The 21,615-nt window shown below is 42.2% G+C and overlaps 1 protein-coding gene across 4 annotated transcripts; it reads left to right on the top strand.

Annotated features, from left to right (window-relative positions):
- The first annotated feature begins 1,759 nt into the window (after positions 1-1,759).
- On the top strand, positions 1,760-21,566 carry hyou1 (hypoxia up-regulated 1). 4 transcript variants are annotated; one of them, XM_071339081.1, is made up of 25 exons: positions 3,222-3,317; positions 3,510-3,547; positions 6,300-6,369; positions 6,814-6,907; positions 7,256-7,334; positions 8,110-8,264; positions 8,563-8,639; positions 8,807-8,988; positions 9,212-9,327; positions 9,513-9,699; positions 9,813-9,947; positions 11,614-11,696; positions 13,673-13,805; positions 14,523-14,710; positions 15,313-15,451; positions 15,997-16,054; positions 16,154-16,230; positions 16,346-16,507; positions 16,758-17,041; positions 17,303-17,390; positions 18,073-18,329; positions 18,836-18,920; positions 19,143-19,398; positions 19,634-19,744; positions 19,959-21,566. In XM_071339081.1, exons 3-25 carry the CDS (start codon positions 6,306-6,308, stop codon positions 20,006-20,008), a joined length of 3,060 nt encoding a protein of 1,019 aa, XP_071195182.1. In that variant the 5' UTR covers positions 3,222-3,317; positions 3,510-3,547; positions 6,300-6,305; the 3' UTR covers positions 20,009-21,566. The 4 variants fall into 4 exon arrangements, with proteins under 4 accessions (XP_071195183.1, XP_071195181.1, XP_071195182.1 ...); XM_071339082.1 differs by lacking the exons at positions 3,222-3,317; positions 3,510-3,547 and adding an exon at positions 1,760-1,900; XM_071339080.1 differs by having other exon boundaries at positions 3,219-3,547.
- The last annotated feature ends 49 nt before the right edge of the window (positions 21,567-21,615 follow it).

Here is a 21,615-nt window from a genome sequence, read left to right as displayed (position 1 = left end):
TAAAACGCAAGAGACCACGCCGAATGTCATAGTGCAATTCGCACTCTTGAGGGGAGGGATAAAACGATTATTGACGTGATTTAAAAACGTATTTTCAAAATAAGTGTTATTTTCTCCTCTGATTTGAGCCCAAACAAAAACAGTCCATTTCCCTACACTGCACAACTATATTCAGTCATCATCAGTACAGATCTCTCCAGTGATGCCTGAGTTTTTAGATCAACTGAAAGTAAACATCGCAATGAGATTAAGTCCCCACAGAGGTGGTGCAGTTTGTTATAGGGACCCGTAAGAGAGAGACTTCTCCACAAAAGATAGTCAACTGAGATACGCCTTGCATAAAAGGTTTCTATGTGTAAAAAAACAACAGAACAAGACAGAGAAAATAATGAAATGATAAAGAAATAGAAAATGGAGCCGAATGTGATGTTGGTCAACTGAGATATGCCATGCATAAAAGGTTTCCTATGTGTGAATAAAAACTAAATTGTCAAGCTATGTATGTAAAACAGACAGGAAAGTAGAAATGCCTTAATGTGATGCAGGTCAACTGTGTTAAAAGTACAAATGTGTTACATTATTTAAACAATTTGATACACTGAATTATGCTAATCTTAAGCACTTAAAATGAATTTTAACATTTCATTTTAATAAGTGCTTTATAAAATTATAATTGTTTGTAAAATTATAATTGTTTGTACATTGTTTTTTATACTGGTCCTAGGAAGAGTAATCCCATGTAGAAAATGTCTGGCCGGCCTGTGCGAGTGTAGAGATCCTGGTTCGAGACCAGGCTCTGTCACAGCCGGCCGCGACCGGGAGACCCATGGGGCGGTGCACAATTGGCCCAGCGTCGTCTGGTTTAGGGGAGGGTTTGGCCGGCAGGGATGTTTTTGGTTGAGGTCCAAATACTTAAAAGACATCCCCTCAGCCCTCAAATTAAGTGGACACTTCTGATGACGTTTCATGACGTCTGACGAGTATACACTTTCAGGGCAAGGGAGGACCACCCTTGGCCGGAAATTCATCACTCGTTCATCCTGTGATGAATTTGTGTTTTCAGCCACCAGTAACATATGGGTGCATTATATGCGCTACAGTCAATTATGAGTGCATGTCTACTTATATTAAATATATAATTATTAATATACGCCTACTGTATGATAACTAGCAAATGAATTACCTAACTAACGTTAGCCTGCTTAGCTGGAACTTCTGATGAAGGAATTTTTTTTCAAATCTACAATTTCCAAAAGATAAGCAAACAAAAACATATTAACTTTTTACGAGATGTATTTGTGCAGTTATGTGCATTAGTAGCACAATTTCTAACTTATTTTCATTTGTTTTTACTTACACTTGTATGTTGACTTCTCCATTGATGTTGTTTTTAAGTTGTAAAGTTGTAAATGTAATTATGGGGCGTTTCAGGCCCCGGAGTGAACATAATTGTACACACGCAAACTCAACTAAAAACGAGGGCTGAGGGGCTTACGTTGCAAAATTCCCTTGCTTGGCTAATCAGTTGGACCGCCTCCAAGATGGCGATGGGGATTCCCACAAGGGCATAAGGCGAGGAGGGTAAGTGAGGGTGTGTCTTTTATGAGTTTGAACAGCAGCCCTTGTCCCATCGTGCACTAGCGGACTCCTGTGGTGGGCCGGGCGCAATGCACGCTGACATGGTCGCCAGGTGTACGTACAGTGTTTCCTCCGACACATTGGTGTAGCTGGCTTCCGGGTTAAGTGGGCATTGTGTCAAGAAGCAGTGCAGCTTGGCTGGGTTGTGTTTCGGAGGACGCACGGCTCTCGACCTTCGCCTCTCCCGAGTCTGTACGGGAGTTGCAGCGATGGGACAAGACTGTAACTACCAATTGGATCCCACAAAATTGGGGATAAAGGGGTAAAAAAAAATATATTTTTAATTATAACAAAGTAGACACCAAAGAAAAGTTATTTATATATATTTAAATAATGTCTGTCCCCCCATAAATAACCTTTTTCAAATCTGGCCCCTTAAGAATATAGTTGAACAGCCCTAGCATATGTGATGAGTCAAAAGAATTTGTGCAAAAAGGGTCAAAGCAGACAGTCCAGGTAGCTATTGTAAACTATTTAATTAACTATTTAGCAGTCTTATGGCTTGGGAGTAGAAGATTCAGGGTCTTTTTGGTTCCAGACTTGGTGCATCAGTACTTTTTAAGGGGCTATTTGAACAGGGCCATTGATTCAGTTGATTGTGCCTTTGAAAGCCAGTCTAATATTTTTGATTCACTCCCTTCAAGCTAATTTCTCAGACTGGCACCTAGGCTAACTTCTTACCTAGTTAACTAAAAAAGGCTCATGTCCTGGCTGTTTGCTAACGTCAGCTAGCATACTAGCCAAGTCAAATGTTACTATTTAACTAGCTAAATCATTATTCATAATTTCCTTACTTGGAACTAGCTGGGAAGCATTATTAGCTCACTTGCTTAGACAGACTGCTTGCAGGGAGGGGTGTCTGTGCAGCAAGTTAGCGAGCAATAGCTAGCTAGGCTGTTCACATCATGGAACACACTGAAAGGATATCTCCAAGAATGATGTGGCCCCGGCCCGAGTCACAAGCCGATATGCCGAAGGGGAGAACTAAGTTTTTCCCATTATATCCAGCGTCTTTCACTGTCTCTTTATCAAACATACAAATCGTCTCCACTGTACGAATGCAGCCATTCTCTTCGCACTGTATCCTCACAGTGAATAAATCATGTGATACCCACCAACAAGTCATGTGAGAGAAAGGAATGAGAGCGATAAATGTAAATTATTTAAAATTTAAAAAAATTCAATCAACACACGATATAATATGAATATCAATGTAGGTGGCAGGCTGTACGTGTGAAGGTCAGAAAATAAAGTTGTTCAGTGTTCGTCATGTTAGTTTTGACATACCACCCATTAAATCGTTTTTTTTACTTGCATAAAATAAAGAACTAATTAAAAATAAAAATATGTACCAATAAGTCATGGATAGTCAGATCAATCAATCAATTAATCAGGAATCAATTAAATGGACTACAACAGTGTTTTGACTACAACTACTAGTAGTCGCCGATAAAGTAGGTCACCTTAAGAAAATGTCGTTATATAATTTTCCCCAATTAATTGAACGTGGACCAATCACATATCGACAAAGATTTCTTCTCGCCAGCCATCACTGCACGTGGACCTATCACTCTGCAGTACTTGGAACGTAGAAGGCAGGCTCTATGTGTCAGCGCTCTCCTAGCGGAACAACGACTCGAGAGGATCCAATGAGATCACGCCGCGTTCTGGGCCCTATGGTGAGAACAAGCCGGTGATATAGCAAGGGAAAAATCAAGAAACCGTTATTAGTGTGGCTATGAAGAGATTTTCAGTCAATACATATAGCCAACAGTAAGAAGCATACAACGCAAATAATACGAGATTGGAAGTTTTAGCTTGTTGCAAGTTAAGTCGTGCTCTCATTTTGTTGATATTTTTGTGTAAATCAGCCAGCTTCAAAAAACTCAACTGCTGCCGGCTCGAGAAGGTAAGGGTCTGCTCTGTCACTCCTCTCATAAATGTGCCTAGCTAGCTAAGTCATTGTTTTTCCATTCTTTATCTACCTGCAAATACTGTTGTTCATAGGTTAATTGAAGCAGTTAGCGGTTATTTCCTAACAGCCTCATTTCAAATCAACTAACTAGGCTGGTTGAGATTTTAATTTAAGGTGTATAGTATTCTAGTTAACTATATGGCTTTTTTTTTTACCTAACCTAAGTTAGCTCGTTGAACCGGTTTCCAGAACCCAAGACTACTTTGTTTTTTTTAATGCTCAAGGCATCACCTGTTCTGGGCGTCCATAGTAGTACGTCAGTACTCTATGATGGGACTAGAAGTTTCTACGCTCATGTATTTGAATAACGACGTGCTATATAGGCAATCAGCAAGTTAATGGCTATTTGCCACTTGAGACCTTTGCTAGGCTATATCCTTCATGAAGTGCCCTAGTCCGCAGCTAAAAAAAGCAATACTTCAATATGTCACCATGCTTCCTGACTCCATCAGCACTTCAATTGACAGTCACAGAACTAATCTACTCTGATTTGCTAAGTAGAATACTTTAAAAGGTACTGTACAATTCATGCCACGTGTCAAAGAAGTTCGTCGGTGGGATCAGGCCAATTAGATTGGGTGTTCAAGATCAAAGGGCATGCTACTGTACCTTGAATGTACCTGGACAAGCTGGCACCTTGAGTTTGGAAGTGTGATGTCTAAAGAACCCGATGAGGTGCTGAAGAGTAATGGCAGATAATTGTAATATTCTAAAAACTGTTCTTCCTACATCTGCACTGGTGTGGAAAGAGGGTATTATAGGGGAACGCAATATGGTGTATGCCCACCAGGCATTTGCTTTTACCTCTCCTCCTGTTCAACAGTGCAGGTGAAGGAATGGACACTCGGACCGGAGGGATCTTGAGATGCAATCGATTAGGCATTCAGAAAGTATTCAGATCCCTTGATTCCCTCCCCCCCACATTTGACTTTACAAGCCTTATTCTAAAATTTAATAAATTGTTTCCCCTCAATCTACACACAATACCCAATAATGACATAGCAAAAACAGATTTAGAAATGTTGGTAAATGTATTAAACTGATCACATTTTACATAAGTATTCACACCCTTTACTCTGTACTTTGTCGAAGCACCTTTGGCAGCGATTACAGCCTCGAGTCTTGTTGTGGAGCGTCGCTGCACAGCTATTTTCAGGTCTCTCCAGAGATGTTCTATTGGGTCCAAGTATGGGCTCTGGCTAGGCCACTCAAGGACATTGAGACTTGTCCCGAAGTCACTCCTGCCTTGTCTTGGCTGTGCGCTTAGGGTCGTTGTCCTGATGGAAGTTGTATCTTTGCCCCACTCTGAGGTCCTGAGCTCTCTGGAGCAGGTTATAAATGATCTCTGCACTTTGCTTTGTTCATCTTTCCCTTGATCCTGACTAGCCTCCCAGTCCCTGCCGCTGATAAACATTGCCACAGCATGATGCTGCTACCACCACGCTTCACCGTATGGATGGTGCCAGGTTTCCTCCAGACGTGACGCTTGGCATTTAGGCCAAAGAGTTCAATCTTGGTTTTATCCGAACCAGAGAATCTTGTTTCTCATGGTCAGTCCTTTTGGTGCCTTTGACAGCCCACTTGGAGTTTGCCTAATGTGCCTTTTACTGAGTGGCTTCTGTCTGGCCACTCTACCAGAAAGCCCTGATTGGTGTTATGCTGCAGAGATTGTTGTCATTCTGGAAGGTTCTCCCATCACCACAGAGGAACTCTAGAGCTCTGTCAGTGACCATTGAGTTCTTGGTCACATCCCTGACCAAGGCCCTTCTCCCCCGATTGCTCAGTTTGTCTGGGCAGCCAGCTCTAGGAAGAGTCTTGGTGGTTCCAAACTTATTCCATTTAAGAATGATGGATGCCACTGTTTGTGGACCTTCGATCTTAAAGTTTTTGGTACCCTTCCAGATCTGTGCCTCGACACAATCCTGTCTCAGAGCTCTACGGACAATTCCTTTGACATGGCTTGGTTTTTGCTCTGACATGCACTGTCAACTGTGGGACCTTATCTAGACAGGTGTGTGCCTTTTCAAATCATGTCAAATCAATTGAATTTACCACAGGTGGACTCCAATCAAGTTGTTAAACAGCTCAAGGATGATCAATGGAAATAGGATGCACCTGAGCTCAATTTCAAGTCTCATAGCAAACGGTTTGAATAGTTATGTAAATCAGGTATTTATGTTTTTTAATTATAGGGTGTTGTGTAGAATTGTAAGGGGAAAAATGTATTTAATATATTTTAGAATATAATAATAATAATGTGGGGAAAGTAAAGGGGTCTGAATACTTTCACAAAGCACTGCATTTGCTTTGCTGCTTCTAGAGCATGTGGTTGTGCTCACTATTTCCTTCCTGAAACAGCACACTTGCTTCCTATTTGCTTATATGCATTCAATAAAAAAATCTAACTTCTTGAGCATGTGTGACTGCACAGACTGGAAGGTTGTAGTAAAAAAACATATTTGATTCCCAAAGTTAACTTTTAAAATCAAGGACATTTGTAGCAAAGGGCTTTGTACATGTAGAAGAGAATATATCTTTGATAAATTCTTGGCGACTCAGGAATCTTGCTCCTTATGAGGTCTCACAATAGTGAACCAATTATTTATTCAGCACAGTTACCATGTCACCAGGGAGGCTGCTATTAGTGTTTGGAAATCAATGTCTTTGTTCTGCTTTGTGTGTACAGGTCACCATGAGGAGGAAGATGTTATGGGCTCTCTTCTGCCTTGTCCTGGCTCTGCTGCCTTCACAAACAGGTACTAACGCTACACATGGTTATTCCATCCAAGACACCTGCCTGCATCAAGCACTGGCAGATTTGCCTAACACCAAATGCAAATTTCAACACACATCTGAATGCCTCCATTTTGAGTGTGAGAAGAAAATGGACACATGCAGAGATTTTAGTTAATCTACTCTACTGTGTCACTTCACAATGTGATGCACAGTCCATATTTGTACCTATTTACACAAGTTAATTTACTGATGCACAGGTAAACATTGATTTAATATCAACTGACGCAATGGACTTGTCAAATGTTTTGACATTATTTGCTCACATTGCCACCATACCACTGTAGCCAGTGAGAAACTATTGAAGCTAATCCTCTTTAGTATTGTCTCACCTAAATGTGTAATCATCACTTTATTACAAAAGTACAGGTAGTACAATAATCATACCCATTATTTTGTCCATACAGCCTCTGTAGCAGTCATGTCAGTTGACCTAGGCAGTGAGTGGATGAAAGTAGCGATAGTAAAACCTGGCGTGCCAATGGAGATTGCTTTAAACAAGTGAGTATTGCATTTATTTCTAACCACCATCACCATGGGTTATTGACTTTGTGCTTTTAGATGGAAATCCCTACTCCATTTCATGTTTTTTTATGTATTCACAATTATTAACATCCATTATTGCTGATGTTTAATAAGCTAGCTATTGTTCCTTACAATGTATGTTAACATGGAAATAACTAAATGGGTCTGTGCCATCTTAACACATGCATGCCTCTGAAAAGTGTGGTGAACGAAATTGGGTAACTGAACAGTTGGGAGAGGGAACGAAGTGTCAGTTAATGATAAAATGCATTCTCAAAGCTTCATCATGTTTCAATGGACTCTCTTTTCCTTTGTGTGGCACAGGGAGTCCAGGAGGAAAACTCCAATAGCTGTGTGTTTGAAAGAAAACGAGCGACTTTTTGGAGACAGTGCATTAGGAGTGGTAAGGCACTTTGCCGTGGTGGAAAAAGTACCCAATTGTCATACTTGAGTAAAAGTAAAGATGCCTTAATAGAAAATTACTTCAGTAAAAGTGAGTCACCCAGTAAAATACTACTTCGGTAAAAGTATTTGGTTTTAAATATACTTAAGTATCAAAAGTTAATGTAATTGCAAAAATATACTTAAATGCAAAGTAGAAATAATTTCAAATACCTTATATTAAGTAAACCAGACTGCACCATTTTTGGGGCATTTTTTGTTTGTTTTTATTTCTGAATAGCCAGGGCTACTATCCAACACTCAGACATCATTTACAAAGGTAACATGTGTGTTTAGTGAGGCCGCCTGATCAGAGGCAGTAGGGATGATGAGAGATCTTCTCTTGATAAGTGCGTGAATTGGACCATTTTCCTGTCCTGCTAAGCATTCAAAATGTAACAAGTACTTATGGGTTTGGGGGACAATGTATGGAATAAAAAGTGCATTTATTTTTTAAAGAATGTAGTAAAGTAAGTAAAGTAAAAGTTGTCAAAAATATAGTAGTAAAAATCTAATAATAAAGTACAGATAACCCAAAAAACAACTTAAGTAATACTTTAAAGTATTTTTTATTAAGTACATTTCACCACTGGCCCTTTGTCATAGGAACCTACCAGGTCACACATTTTAAAATGTCTATCATACAGTTAGTACTCTGTATTCCCCTCTGGGGATCAATACAGTTCATTATTTCATATCTACACCGACATTGATTTGGATTTCTCTTTCATCCGCAGTCTGTGAAGAACCCCAAATTTGTCTATAGGTATCTCCAGAGCCTCCTGGGCAAGAAGCACGACAACCCACAGGTGGCGTTCTACCAGAAACGTTTCTCCGAGCACCAACTGGTGAAAGATGCGAGTCGGGGCACAGTTGTCTTTAGAAACTCAGAGTAAGTCTTATCTGATTTCCTATTATTGGTTCCCTTTTTCTTTCGTTTTAGCAGCAGATTGAGCCAAGTGATTCATTGTGGAAGTACTTTTGAAGAGTACAAATAATACTCAAGTCATTGCTGAGGGGCAAAATGCTTACCCGAACACTTATCAGTTATTAGTGTACGACGTTCCTTTGCATACTGCCTAAATTACACATTACACAGCCTGTGACAATGTTATTGATCCAGTATGTCTTATGCTGTAGTTGTGGATAAGAGTGCTTGGTTCTAATGCCCGCTCTCTGTTTTCCTACAGAGAAATGCAGTACTCTCCAGAGGAGCTCCTGGGCATGGTTTTGAACTATTCACGTGGACTGGCTCAGGACTTTGCAGGTTTGTATGTTCACTAGTACTTTGCAGGTTTGTATGTTCACTAGTACTTTGTAGGTTTGTATGTTCACTAGTAGTATGGGGAAAAGGTTTTCTCATTCAACATTTTATGTGTTGTATAATTATTTTGAAGCCCCGCCTGACTGAATGTATTTTACTCTCGCTAACAGAGCAGCCCATCAAAGATGCAGTGATCACCGTCCCAGCCTTTTTCAATCAGGCAGAGCGCAGGGCGGTCCTGCAGGCCGCACAGATGGCAGGTGTTAAGGTTCTTCAGCTCATCAACGACAACACGGCGGTGGCGCTCAACTACGGTGTCTTCAGGAGGAAAGACATCAACAGCACAGCTCAGGTGCACTATCTAGGCTGCTTTTACATTTGTATTTTTTTATTTTATTGAACTAGGTTGGTATATTCAGAACCAACTGGTAACTTTTTGAGTTGCGCTTCATAAGTTGCTTCGTGTGTAAGCAAAGTTGCTTAAGATGTCGCTTTCAACCTGTAACCTATAATTGCATTAAAGTTGCTTTGTGTAACCCTAGTCTTATAGTCATGCCTGTTGTCTCCCTCTACAGAACATGATGTTCTATGACATGGGTTCAGGCAGCACGACTGCAACCATCGTCACATACCAGACAGTCAAGACCAAAGATTCGGGCACCCAGCCACAGCTCCAGATCCGAGGAGTAGGGTGAGACGAAAGGGCCTGTATACACACACACAGGATGTTGGGGAAAGCACACACCTTAACCTCTACTCTAATCTATATAAAGTAATAGTTTTTGTATTTGTGTTTTAAATGACTTATGGTGGAGCTATGACAAGCACATTTCTCAAATGTTCCTAACCTAGCAGATGTTCTCCATCTCTGGCCAGGTTTGACCGCTCTCTGGGGGGCTTTGAGATGGATCTGCGGCTGCGGGACCACCTAGCCAAGCTGTTCAACGAGCAGAAGAAGACCAAGAAGGACGTGAGAGAGAACCACCGTGCCATGGCCAAGCTACTCAAGGAGGCCCAGAGACTCAAGACGGTGCTGAGCGCCAACGCCGAATTCATGGCACAGGTGAAGGGACATGATGCTCTGTCAGTTTCATTGTCACCCATAGCGCTGTACTGTAGTTGTGTAATACTGTACATCTAAACTAAATGTTCTCACTCTTGCTGTATGATGTTCAGGTGGAGGGGCTTCTAGATGAAATGGACTTCAAGGCCAAGGTGACCCGTGTGGAGTTTGAGGCCCTGTGTGCTGACCTGTTTGAGAGGGTGCCTGGACCCGCACAGGAGGCCCTTAGCTCTGCAGAGATGTCCCTGGTGAGTCACCATAGTTTTTTTTTTTTCATTATTAACTAAATGGACTGAAACAGGAAGGGACTCCTGTTGCAAAACGTTTTTTTTTAAATTCCATTGCGTGTCCTAATGAACATTTGATCTTATTGATCAATCACTATAACTTTATCTACCTCTTGGGGGAACTGACTTTTATGCATAAACAATGATGTAGACAAAAGCATAATTTGACCCACAAAAAGACACAGTAAAATTGCAAGTATCAAAAAGATCACTGTAGTTTCCCAATCCCCTGGGTCTGTGGACTGGCTACGCTCCTTTTAGGGTTTTAAGAGAATACATTATCCAATCACAATTGCATACTAGGGTCCAGGGCTCCAGACTGCAACCCTTTGACTTGGCTGTGCCAGTTAAAAAAATATTGGTTACACTGGTGTGATCTGCACATGGTCACCTCAATCAAAACATCTTATTTTTGGGGGCAGATAAAACCATGAATTTGTTCAACAGTAAAGGGCATTCTCTTCATGATTTCTGTAATAGAAGTGGCTGTGCTGCCGCTGTGCCTGCCTGTTTCGCTGGGGCCGGCTGGTGTAACGAGCAAGCATCTCAAACTTTCTCTTCCCACTCGTGTGCCCCTTCGTGAATGTTACATTTCGAAATGAAATTGCGTGGACCAAACACAACTTTGGAAGCAACTTGTTGTCCATATTAAAGAGAGGAGGGTCTCCTCTTTCTGTAGAATCATTTATTCCTTAACAATCACTATTGAGCTCAAAGCACACGGTTTTATAATCACGATATCTCATATGGCTTTGAAATATGGAGCCTGCGAATTTGCGCATCAGCTACCGTGAGTGCACTAGTCCTTTTTAGGACATTACATTTACTGTTATGAATACGTGGCTACTAGCAGTAGGTGTTATATTTAGTTAGAGATCTAGCTGTGTTTTTAGTTTAGTTGAATGAGGCCTATATATATATATAATATTGATGCACATATTTGAGGAAGGAAAATTCATCTCTATTGAACTGAAAAATTCTGGCACCCTATTTTGACAGTAAAATAGTCAAGTCTACCAAAAATTCATGATAATCACTGGAAAGGGGGATACCTAGTCAGTTGTACAACTGAAATGTGTCTTCTGCATTTAACCCAACCCCTCTGATTCAGAGGTGTGGGGGGCTGGATTAGGTTGCATATCAAAGTATTTAGAATCATGCGTTCCTGCTTGGACATGTTAGCTATAACTTATTTGTATATCTCAGTAGTCTAATACACTTAAGGCATTGTGAATGATTTTTAAATTGACTTTATAAGATGACTCAAGTGTATTCTATTGTGTGACGCTGCTGAAAAAAATTGTTTTGTTCCACGAAATCATGGGCTGGTGCCACCAACTAAAAAAGTGCCGCCAGGGGGAAATGTTAGTCTGGAGCCCTTAGAATCAAAAACTGAAGTAGGAGAGTTGATGTATGTGTGATTAAAAAGTTGCACTTTGATATCGGTTTGATATGAAATTCCCATTTATTGTGGTGGAATGTTCAATGGAACAATATGTTAAACTCTGACATGTTGCAGCATGACAAGCCTTCAGGGATTTATAGATTGAACGAACACATGTTTTATGTTAATGTTTGTTTATTTGCAAATACTATTTGTATATCTTACAACATTGTCTTCTAACAGGACGAGATTGAGCAGGTGATCCTGGTGGGGGGCTCCACCCGAGTGCCTAAGGTGCAGGAGGTGCTGCTCAAAGCCGTTGGGAAGTAAGTATGTCTAGTGCTCTTGCGGTGACCGTATTACCACCACACCGGCGGTCACGAGTCATGAGGGCAGTCAAATTCCACATGACTGTTGTCACGGTAATTAGGCTTCTCCAAGCTCTGCTGCTGCTGGTTATTAGTAGCCTACCAAACTTGCTAACTGCCTGGTACTCATGCACAAAGTAGATGTCCTAACCGACTTGCCAAAACTATAGTTTGTTAACAAGAAATTTGTGGAGTGGTTGAAAAACGAGTTTTAGTGACTCCAACCTAAGTGTATGTAAACTTCCGACTTCAACTGTATGTGCATAGATGACATGTATTTTTTCCCCGCTGCCCCTATTTCGATGCAGGTGCATAATGGTCCATTCTAAATCAAAACAAATGTCATATATTATTTAGTATATGTAAAGACAAGATTGAATAAAGAAAAGTCTGATAGGTTACAATAGTGATGGTATACAGTTGAAGTCGGAAGTTTACATACACTTAGGTTAGTCATTAAAACTAGTTTTTCAACCACTCCACAAATTTCTTGTTAACAAACTATAGTTTTGGCAAGTCGGTTAGGACATCTACTTTGTGCATGACACAAGTAATTTTTCCAACAATTGTTTAGACAGATTATTTCACGTATAATTCACTGTATCACAATTCCAGTGGGTCAGAAGTTTACATACATTAAGTTGACTGTGCCTTTAAACAGCTTGGAAAATTCCAGAACATGATGTCATGGCTTTAGAAGCTTCTGATAGGCTAATTGGCATTTGACTCAATTGCAGGAGTACCTGTGGATGTATTTCAAGGCCTACCTTCAAACTCAGTGCGTCTTTGCTTGACATCATGGGAAAATCAAAAGAAATCAGCCAAGACCTCAGAAAATAAATTGTAGACCTCCACAAGTCTGGTTCATCCTTGGGAGCAATTTCCAAATGCCTGAAGGTACCATGTTCATCTGTACAAACAATAGTACACAAGTATAAACACCATAGGACCACTCAGCCGTCATCTCGCTCAGGAAGGAGACGCGTTCTGTCTCTGCGAGATGAACGTACTTTGGTGCAAATCAATCCCAGAACAACAGCAAAGGACCTTGTGAAGATGCTGGAGAAAACCGGTACAAAACGAGTCCTTTATCGACATAACCTGAAAGGCCGCTCAGCAAGGAAGAAGCCACTGCTCCAAAACACCATAAAAAAGCCAGACTACGGTTTGCAACTGCACATGGGGACAAAGATTGTACTTTTTGGAGAAATGTCCTAAAAAAATAGAACTGTTTGGCCATAATGACAATCGTTATGTTTGGAGGAAAAAGGGGTAGGCTTGCAAGCCGAAGAACACCATCCCAACCGGGAAGCGGTTAATTAAAATGTGTTTTGTTAATTAACGGTCAATTACCATGAGACTGACCGTTATTTGCTTGACAATCACCAGCTGGTGAAATTTTGTGACCGCCAAAGCCCTAAGTATGTCAAGTTTTTCACTCAACACGTCAATACCTGAGTCTGTGTACTACAGGACAAACAAACTTGAGGGACTTAGAATGCTCCCTATTGTCCAGGGTTTGGGCTGAAGGGTATTCTATTCAAAACAATACTCTAGACAAGGGAACACAATAGAAGTGTTTCACCCACAGATACTACAACGATTATAGATACTATCTAACTGTAGAATGTAACTTACATGTTGGCAACGCTCCACCTGGGATGAAAAGGCTTAAAGGGATAGTTGAATCCCAAATCAAACTTTGACAGATGTTTTCAGACCTGAAAAGCAATCTAATTTGAAGATTAGTTCACGTACGCTAGATATGCCTTACATCCACAAAATTTGACTGCTTTTGAGTTATGACAATGTCTCTGGCCAACCTTGTTTTTGGAGTGAACTATCACTTTGAATAAACAAGATATCTGCATGACATTGACCACTGTGTGTGTGTGTGTGTGTGTGTGTGTGTGTGTGTGTGTGTGTGTGTGTAGAGAGGAGCTGGGAAAGAACATCAATGCAGACGAGGCTGCAGCTATGGGTGCTGTGTACCAGGCCGCTGCCCTCAGCAAGGCCTTCAAAGTCAAACCCTTCCTGGTCAGGGAGGCAGCTGTTTTCCCCATCCAGGTAACACAGCTCATTCTTTAACGTTGAACCCCACCCCTTTTTAAAAAATAATGCCATTACCATCCATCCATTCCTTTTAGAGGAGCCGAAACCCCAAAAGTTGTCTATTGTCAAGTTTCCCGAGTGGCACAGCGGTCTAAGGCACTGCATCGCTGTGCTAGCTGTGTCACTACAGATCCTGGTCTGATACCAGGCTGCGTCGCATGCGACCGGGAGACGACACACAATTTGGCCCAGCCTCGTCCGGGATAGGTGAGGGTTTGGCCGGTTGGGATGTCCTTGTCCCATTGCGCTCTAGCGACTCCTTGTGGCGGCCAGGCGCATGCAATCGGACTTTGGTCGCCAGCTGTACGCCGTTTCCTCCAACACATTGGTGTGGCTGGCTTTCGGGTTAAGCGTGCATTGTGTCAAGAAGCAGTGCGGCTTGGCAGGGTCGTGTTTCGGAAGACGCAGGCTCTCGACCTTCGCCTCTCCCGAGTCCATACGGGAGTTGCAGCGATGGGACAAGACAGTAACTACCACTTGGATATTGCAAAATTGGGGCATAAAAGGGGTATAAAAAAAAAATCATTACAAATGGTTAAGATGGGTACACATCCCACGCCATCAGTTATGTAAGTTCAGCTATATACCTCAACCCAAAATGAATGGAAAAGCTTAGCACCACAACTCATTATCATACAGTGCTTATCTTTTCACTCATCTCTCATTTTCCAGGTGGAGTTCACCAGGGAGACAGAGGATGAGGATGGCTCCAGGAGCCTGAAACACAACAAGCGTATCCTGTTCCAGAGGATGGCCCCCTACCCCCAGCGCAAGGTCATCACCTTCAACCGCTACACTGATGACTTTGCCTTTGACATCAATTATGGAGACCTCAGCTTCTTGGGCCAAAATGACCTCAGGTGAGCACCTCCCCAATTAAAAATGGGTTTAATTGGTAGGAACTTAGGGCCGGTTTCCTGGACACAGATTAACCTAGGCCTGGACTTAAAACCATGCTCAATGGAGAACCTATTATTTATTTTCCCAAGACTTGGTTTAATCTGTGTCTAGGAAACTGGTACATAGACTTAACCCAATCTGTGAAACAACACGGCAAAACAGTAGAGATGTAACGATTCACTGATGCGTATCAGAATCGGGTTTAAATGTTTAAGATACGAGTGCATTGGTCCACGGGAGCACAAACTGATCCAAATGTAGCATGAATCAGTCCGAAAATCTATTGTTTAAGCCTCCCTCGGTGCCTTCTGTGGTGAAGGGTCAGCCAGAGAAAGAACAGAGCGCAGGTGTCGTTGATTTTCTCTGGTTGCGCCTGATTGGATCAGGGTGATGTCAATCACAACACTGCAGAACCTCTCCCAAGGAAAATTCTAGAAAATTAAGGGTATACTATACTGTAACAGCATTAGTTTGCCATTGTCAAATAAACAGCCATAACAGAACCTTATGTTGCATCTGATTTGAAATGTCCACCTCGCTTTCTTTTCCTTCCCTCCGCCAGTGTGTTTGGCTCTCTCAACCTGACCACAGTGCAGCTGTCTGGGGTGAGCAGCAGCTTCCAGAAGCACATGGATGCTGAGTCCAAGGGCATCAAGGCCCACTTCAACATGGATGAGAGTGGCATGCTCCTCCTGGACCGAGTCAGTACCATAGAATTACTTATAGAATGTGAATGATGTGATCTCTATGGTCAGTGCACCCCTCTGATGCTTATGGAGCTCCTCTCTGGAAGTACAATAACATCTCAGATACAAAACTTATCAGACATTTAACTTTTTTAAAGATGGTTGCAAAATACATGTAAATAATATGCATTTCATTTTTTCTTTAACGGTTTGAGGATTTTGTAAGTACATGTAAAAAGTTAAAATTACTTTTTTTAAATGTAAAACCTACATCGTGTTTGTATCTCTGAGATCTGTAATACTTATCTACCAACATAAACCCAATTTCAAATTGGCTTGGAGTCACTGAGTTGATTTGGACATGAAAATGTGCACTATTGAACTCCATTGTTTTGGGGTAATCAATGCTAACATTAGCATGTGGTGGTTTTAGCTATGCAAGCCTCATCGTAGGTTAGGAGGTGTTGACTCTTGGTCCATACACAAGGTCAGAAAGCAATGAACATATGATTTTATTTTGGTGACCTATCGCTTTAACTAATAGTTTTTTTTATTTTTAGGTGGAGTCTGTCTTTGAGACCATTGTGGAGGAGAAGGATGAGGAATCAACTCTGACAAGTGGGTTTTACGTAATCAATTGACATCTGATTTCTCCCCCCCCCATTAGTCAGTCATAGTCTCTTTCATGTCTGAATTCTGGCTCTTTTGATTTTTCAGAACTAGGAAATACCATTTCCAGCCTGTTTGGAGGGGGATCCTCAGAGCCCAACGCAAATGTGACGGAACCAGTTCAGGTAATCCTCTCCTCAGTCCCCATCCTAATGTAACATGCTCCAGAGTTCCTCTCCTTCACACTAGTTCATGGCTGTCTAACTCTCCCAGCCTCTCCCCTATTGTTTCTGTGCCCAGGATGAGGAGGAGGTTCATTCAGAGCCTGGGAAGGAGCAGGGCCAGAAGGAGGAGGCTGCTCCTCAAGAAGAGAAGCAGGAGCCTGGGGAGAAACAGGAGGAGGAGGTCCCAACCCAAGAGAAGACTAAGGGAGAGGCATTGGACAGCAAGGCTGACCCTCAGGTAAGCACTCGGCTCAGTTGGATTCCACATGAACACCCGGGACACTCAGCCCTGGGGTGTTATTCAGTGCTTTCGTGTTTAATGAACATTTCGAAACTTAACAATTTGTATGGAGCATTTGGTTACAGGATGTTGTCAGTAAAGCATATACCTCACATGAATGAGTTTTACCTCGTTCTCTGTTTGAATTGGACATTAAATAACTAAGTGTCATTACCATTATGTAAATGAATCATTTTTCTCTGAAAAGGAGGGAGGAAAAAATGGCGTGGAGAAGGAGGCGGCGGCGGAGGAGAAGGAGGCGGCGGCGGAGGAGAAGGAGGCGGCGGCGGAGGAGAAGGAGGCGGCGGAGAAGGAGGCGGCGGCGGAGGAGAAGGAGAAGGAGGCGGCGGCGGAGGAGAAGAAGGAGGCGGCGGCGGAGGAGAAAGCCAAGCCTCAGAAGAGAACCAAGTTCTCTGAGGATGTCTCAGTGGAGCTCCAAGTGAACGACATCCTTAACCCTAGCTTGGAAGCTATCGCCTCCTCAAACAAGAAGTATGTTGCGCTATCTTTCCTTCTGACATTTTAGGAGGCTTCAAATGTGCAGGGTGGGGAAGTTAAACATTGAAAAATCAATCTATAATGATATTCATGTAGCATCCTGACTTGGTTCAAAACCTAGCAACCTTCGCCAGAGGTTTTGGATCTCTTGGTGTAATGGTTAAGTTGTTTGACAGACTCATAGATCCAGGTTCGAGCCCCAGCAACCTCCAAATTCGCTGCAATAATGTTTTTGAATTCCTCTTCACCTGACAGGCTCCAAGACCTGACTGATAGAGACCTGGAGAAGCAGGAGAGGGAGAAGACCCTGAACAGCCTTGAGGCATTCATTTTTGAGACCCAGGTTAGAACAGCACAACACCAGTATGCCCCCCCCCCCCCCCCCCAATAGGTGTGTGTATGTAACCCACTTCTTGCAGCTGTCTAATTCTGTTAACAGAATTTATAACGGTTGAAGATAAATGATTAAATAACTTAACCATTAGGGATTAGAGGTTATGTAGCATAGACAAGGAGTAATTAAAGCTGATAAACATAAGTCCAAATAGGTTGGACTGGGGAAGAGAGGAATGTATGTGTGTGCCGAAAGAAAGCAAAGAGAATCCTTAACCTATGTTTGAACCGAACCGGCTATAACTCTGGGGAGATAAGATGGGAAAGGGAGAACCCCTCCATGTTTCCCTTATCTTGGGGGTGGAATGGAACTGTCAGTTGGGTAGTGATAAACTGTGGTGAGAATGGTAGAAAAGTAGATAGGATTGCTCTCCTCCTGTTAGTGTGTATGTATGTGCGTAGGTTAAGAGAATGTTATAAGAGGAACATCTTTGTATATGCACAGGAGAGCTCTCGCAAATAAACTTGGATTTGATCAATTGTGAGCTGGGAATTATGTCTGTTTCATTTAAAACCAGAACTTTACAACCTCTGGGTTGCAGACCGATTAAGATAATTGAAATTTATGAACATTGATTACAAAATTCTATAACAAATCCCCCCCCTCCCCTTTTCCTCTCCTTCCTCCTAAGGACAAGATGTACCAGGAGGAGTACCAGGCGGTGGTGTCAGAGGAGGAGAAGGAGGCCATCACGACCAAGCTGAGCGAGGCGTCGGCCTGGATGGATGAGGATGGCTACTCTGCAGTCACCAAGGAGCTGCGGGAAAAGCTGCAGGAGCTCAGGAAACTGTGCAAGGCCATGTTCTTCCGTGTGGAGGAGCGCAGGAAGTGGCCCGACCACCTGGCTGCCTTGGAGAGCATGCTCAACCACTCCAGCTTCTTCCTCAGGTGGGTCCCGACAGCTCTAGGATCAGCTTCCCCAATCCTAACCTTAACCATTAGTAGGGAAAATGCTAAATGGATTTTACCAGTTAAGTTGACTGGGAACACATTCTCTTTTACAGAAACGACCTGGGGGGGAAGAGTTACAGGGGAAGGGGATGAATGAGCCAATTGGAAGCTGTAGATTAGGTGGCCATGATGGTATGAGGGCCAGATTGGGAATTTACCCAGGACACTGGGGTTAACACCCCTACTCTTACGATAACTGCCATTGGATCATTAGTGACCCCAGAGAATCGGGACACCCGTTTAAACATTCCATCCTAAAGATGGCACCCTGGCACCCGTCCCTTTCACGGCCCTGGGATCTCCTTAGAACCCCCCCCACTGGCCCTCTAACGCCATTTCCAGCAGCATCAGGTCTCCCATCCAGGGAACGACCAAAACCAACCCTGCTTAGCTTCAGAGGTGACATTTACAATGCATACATTTGACATGTTTTTTTCCTCAAGGAACGTCAAACTAACACCAGAGGATGACCAAATCTTCACCGAAGTGGAGCTGAAGACGTTAGACAGAGTCATCAACGAGACCATTGTATGTAGTGATTCATAAACTTCTATTTGTTTTACTCATTGATATCTTTGCCAGATTTTGTTTTGATGAACCATTACCTCAGGAATTCAAAATTACTCAAATATGAGATGACGTGGTTCACATGGTTATTGTCCCTCGTTTGTCATCAATTTGGAACAAAGAAACAACTTTTTATTATTATTTGTTCATTTTTAACCCCCAACACCTCCCCCTCTTCTACAGACGTGGAAGAACGACACGGTGGCCGAGCAGGAGAAGCGTTCTCCCACAGAGCGGCCCGTGCTGCTGGCCAAAGACATAGAGTCCAAGCTGTCTCTGCTGGACCGCGAGGTCCACTACCTGCTGAACAAGGCCAAGTTTGCCAAGCCCAGGGCCAAGGCCAAGGCCAACAGCACCGCCTCGGAGAGCAGCAGCAAGGCCAACAGCAGCAAAACAGAGGAGAAAGTCATACCTCCCAAGGAGGAGACTAAAGACAAAGGTCAGAGAGAGGGGGGAAAACCCAACACATTTCTGTTATGGCTTTATATATAGGGAGGGGCATGTTCAACAGGCCACACCTTAGCAAAATGCTTTGAAACAGAAAATCATGTAATTTGCCACAGAAGTGCTTCACATGACGTGTGCAATAACTTGTCAAAGATCCCTTTTCGACAAAAATGTAATCACCGATCAGACCCATCTTTTCATTGGTGGGATTTGTTTTCATTTGACAGAAGCCACTAAGGTGGTGCAGCCAGGAGAGGAACCACCCACCAAAGAGCCCACTGGACAGAACACAGACTCGTCCAGCCAATCGCAGCCTAAAGATGAAACTGCAAGTACAGGTACGTCTGCCAAAGCAACTATCCTTTTGCATGTGCAAATTGGCAACCAGTTGTCTTACAATTTCTCACTACACAAGTGGGAATCTTATGGAAAGGAATAGAATTTGGCATTCCATTCAAGGTGGAGCAACTATGATGGGGTCAAACCTTTTAAAAGTAATATGCTGTGCTGTTATATAGTAGAGTATAATATTGTATTCCTCTCCATTTTCAGAATCAACAGAGAAAGACCCGTCAGAAAAGCATGTAGGGGATGAGTTATAACAGCTGGAACTGAGAAGATTTAATTGTATTTATTGACAATGTTTAATTGTTCAAGTTTCCTCAATTTTTGTTTTTAGGGGGGGGGGTTGTTTTTCCACCCATATGTTGAAAACCAGAAAGACATTGGATCAGCTCAGACACCTTGAGCTGTCTTAATCCCCCCTCCTTTATCAATTTCTGTTGATCTTCATGCCCCTTGGCCGCTATACATCTCCTCTCACTGACATGGTGAGCAAGGAGCACTTACGAAGTCTGGAATAACCAGCGAATGAACTGAACCCAAGACCTCAAGTTTCTATTCTACTTTTCTGCCCTTAAGGTTTAGGCATACTTTCCTGCATGCAAACAACCTTATTTTGACCACTATAATTTCCCTGCATAGAACAAGTACCTGATACAAAATGTTTTGTTTTGGAAGGACCAATAATAACAGGACTCAATGTTTCCTCCCCTGCAAAATTCAGCTTTTGTCGCATTCTGTGATCAAAAAAGGTTGTGACTTTTCCTCTCAAGCACGGTTATCCTCAGATCTTCTGTGGTTTCTTCAGGCAAATCTTGCTTTCATTCACTTTTAATGTGTGTTCTGTCTGTTTGAGAAAGATCTCATTGGGATTGAACTAGCTAATGTATACACCTCTTGGCAAATGGAATGGTGTGTTTCAGTTGTCTTTGAATATTGAATTCCTCGCTTAATGCCTTGTATTGTCGCTGAGAGAATGCAAAACAATCGTGGTGTGTGTATTCCGTACACCATGAGAAATTATCGTCAAAATATATATCAAAATATGATTGACATTGACAACCATCCACTGTGTTCATGTGTAAAATCCATATTTTATGTTTTTCAGAAACCTCTCTCCATGTTCTAATTAGCATTGTTCTTTCTGAAAATGCATAAGTGACTTAGGGTGAGGGGGAAAAAACATGTTACATTGAATGACAGTTATCTTTTGATATGCAATACTTATGTGCAGTCTATAAATTGTACTCAATACAGATAGTTCAGTAAACTTACTTCAATCACCAAGGGGCTGCTATGTTCAATAGGCGGAAAACATTGTTGCAATGGCACATGACCATATTCCGTTGCATAACGTTTTGTTACGATATGCCCTACTGAACACTACCCTGGTGTTTGTGTATGGATGCCAGTATGAATTTGAGGACTGCTCGACTGTGTTGCACTGCCTGAAAAATAAGCAGATAATATTGTCCATGTTTCAAGCTGCTTGAACTTCTAGCAGCGGAGTCCCACTGGGTAAATCAACGTTTCCACTTAATTTCAATGAAATTATGTTGAACCAATGTGGAATAGACGTTGAATTGAGATCTGTACCCAGTGGGGTGATTTCTGCTCTTTGCGTCACCTCGGATGGTTTGTGGGGGGGAATAAACAGGAAGGGAGATGCCAGCATTTTTGTTTCTTAACTTTGAATTCATGTTTTTTAAGACGGGGTGTTTTTTTTTTTTTTTACTGAAATGATGGATGGATGAACAGTGGCATGTGTATTTATTCCCTCAATCCATGTCTTTAAAAAATAAAGTGTCTTCAAATACACATTCAACGGTACTATTGTAACTTTGGGCTAGGGTCCATTCTGTAATCA

The sequence above is a fragment of the Salvelinus alpinus genome, chromosome 13 (genome assembly GCF_045679555.1).
Source record: "Salvelinus alpinus chromosome 13, SLU_Salpinus.1, whole genome shotgun sequence".
Taxonomy (NCBI): Eukaryota; Metazoa; Chordata; class Actinopteri; order Salmoniformes; family Salmonidae; genus Salvelinus; species Salvelinus alpinus.
The sequence above is the reverse complement of the archived record's forward strand: the minus strand, read 5'-3'. Positions and strand labels throughout refer to the sequence as shown.